Raw genomic sequence first — 2,409 nt, 5'->3', positions numbered from 1 at the left:
GAGAAGGATAGAAGAAATGTAAGGATTACACGGCGTGGATAATCCGGTCTTAGTCTATCGGCCCATTCCTGGCAAGTGGCAACTACATACAAAGTCGTCGACATATCACATGTTGAATAAGGAAAATTAAACTTTATCCAGGGCAAATCAGATATAATAAGTTCTTATATTATAGAACGGAGGGAGTACAACACAATATTTCGTATATTTCGTGAGAAGGACCTCTTCTCTTAGATCAGAACGACCTCTTCCAATTTGTTGGCGCTAATCATATACAGTAGTAAAATAATATGAGCAGCCTCGTGCAGCAAAGGAAAGCTGCGGTAGGCCATAGGCGACGTACGGCAGCGTTAATACTCAAGTTGACAACGGCATGTGGAACATATCAAACACGCTTCCACGAAATCCTACCAAGAAGTTCAACATCAAGCAAAATGGCGAGACTATATATAGCTTCCATACCGTTCTGGTTTCCGTCACATCCATCGCTGCGATATTTCCTTCATTCCCTTCTAGCAGCTAGCTTGCAAATTAATCCATGGCTGCTTCCTCTTGCTTCCCGTTAGCTGCTCGCTGCAGCCTCTTGCTCACGGCAGCGCTGGTCCTAGCGCTGAGCCTTGGAGCCCACGGTCATGCAGGTGCCGATGCCGGTGCCGGGTTAAGCTCGTCCTTCTACGACGACTCGTGCCCCGGAGCGGGCGACATTGTCCGGCGCGTCATCCAGAAAGCCCGCATCGCCGACGCACGCATCCCAGCCAGCCTCATCCGCCTTCACTTTCACGATTGCTTTGTTCAGGGCTGTGATGGCTCGCTGTTGTTAGACAACGACCTCCCGGCGATCATGACCGAGAAGGAGGTCCCTGCCAACGATAGGTCAGCACGCGGGTTCAAGGTGGTTGACAACATCAAGCGTGTGCTGGAGAAAGCATGCCCCGGCATCGTGTCCTGCGCCGACATCCTTGCCCTCGCCTCCGAGATATCCGTCGAGCTAGCTGGAGGGCCGCGCTGGAGTGTACTGCTGGGCCGCCGAGATGGCACGACCACCAACATCGAGAGTGCCAACAATCTCCCGAGCCCTTTCGACTCTCTCGAGATGCTCCAGGAGAAGTTCAAAAACTTGGGGCTCGACGACACTGACCTTGTCGCCCTCCAAGGAGCACACACCTTTGGGCGGGCGCAATGCCAGTTCACGCAGCGGAACTGCAGCGCCGGGCAGGACGAGGAGACGCTCGTGAATCTCGACACAGTCACCCCCGACGTCTTCGACAACAAGTATTACGGCAACCTCTTGCGTGGTCGCGCCCCTCTCCCGTCGGACCAGGTAATGTTGTCTGATCCCGTTGCCGCCGCGACCACCGCACGGATCGTTCGTAGGTTCTCTGAAAGCCAGAAGGACTTCTTCAAGAATTTCGCGGCCTCGATGATCAAAATGGGGAACATAAGCCCGCTCACCGGAAGGGCCGGGGAGATCAGGAACAACTGTCGGAGGGTGAACAGAAAACCATATTGACGAATGCGATTGATGTTATGAGTTGTGAACTTGTTGTCTTTGTGTAAATCATTCTTTTAATTCATTCCAACTGTAAAGTGCTCCCTTATTATTTTGTTTTGGAAACAAATGTAAGTGTTCAGCATGTGATTGCCGCAAACCAATTATTTTCATACCAAATAAATTTTCTTGGATAAACATATTCATATCACTTTACCACTGCTATAAAATGACAGGTCATGGAACCACGTATCTGTCTTTTTTAGTTTTCATTTCATTGCCTTATTAAAACATGCATAGTTTTATACTGTATCTATTTAGTTAACCTATTAACAAAGTGACACAAAGGAGGCAAGTTTTTGTGTCTCTGATTTCAGGATTTTCCGGACTTTGAAAAATAGAAATAAATAAAATGAAAATAAAAATAAAGAGAACTGAGTGTAGCTTAGTTGGCAAGGCGCGGGAGTTCGCAGCCAGCCCACCAGAGTTCAAGTCTCGACTTGAGCGTTTGGTGCTCACGAAGTTTTCTTCTATAAAAAATGCCAACAGGCTAGTCTAGCTCGGGTTGGTCTCGCTTTTTTAAAATAAAAATAAAATACGTTATTTTTTTTTTGAGAGGGTTAGTGAATAACGTTGGAGACAACACACCTGTCAAAGGAGGGCCAGAGAGGAGCCACGTGGGCCCACACCCTCTCCTTCTGGCCCACCACACCCTCTCCTTCTGGCCCATGGGGTGTGTGCATGGGCCCGTGCACCACCTCCCTACCCCTCCTTCAGGAGTAGTGCACATGGACAGCGGCATTTCCTATTTGGCGCTGCGGGCGCCGGTTACAACTGTTTCTACAAACCGGCACCTGCAGCTTCAGCAGTAGTGCACATGGACAGCGGCATTTCCTATTTGGCGCTGCAGGCGCCGGTTA

General features: G+C 49.4%; 1 protein-coding gene across 1 annotated transcript; it reads left to right on the top strand.

The window, feature by feature from the left end:
• The first annotated feature begins 513 nt into the window (after positions 1–513).
• LOC109775663 (peroxidase 2-like) lies at positions 514–1,825 on the top strand. The gene has a single exon (XM_020334380.3). It carries the CDS (start codon positions 539–541, stop codon positions 1,508–1,510), a length of 972 nt encoding a protein of 323 aa, XP_020189969.1. The 5' UTR covers positions 514–538; the 3' UTR covers positions 1,511–1,825.
• Positions 1,826–2,409: the final 584 nt, after the last annotated feature.

Source organism: Aegilops tauschii, chromosome 3 (genome assembly GCF_002575655.3).
Source record: "Aegilops tauschii subsp. strangulata cultivar AL8/78 chromosome 3, Aet v6.0, whole genome shotgun sequence".
Classification (NCBI taxonomy): domain Eukaryota; kingdom Viridiplantae; phylum Streptophyta; class Magnoliopsida; order Poales; family Poaceae; genus Aegilops; species Aegilops tauschii.
This window is presented reverse-complemented; position numbering and strand designations above follow the sequence as displayed.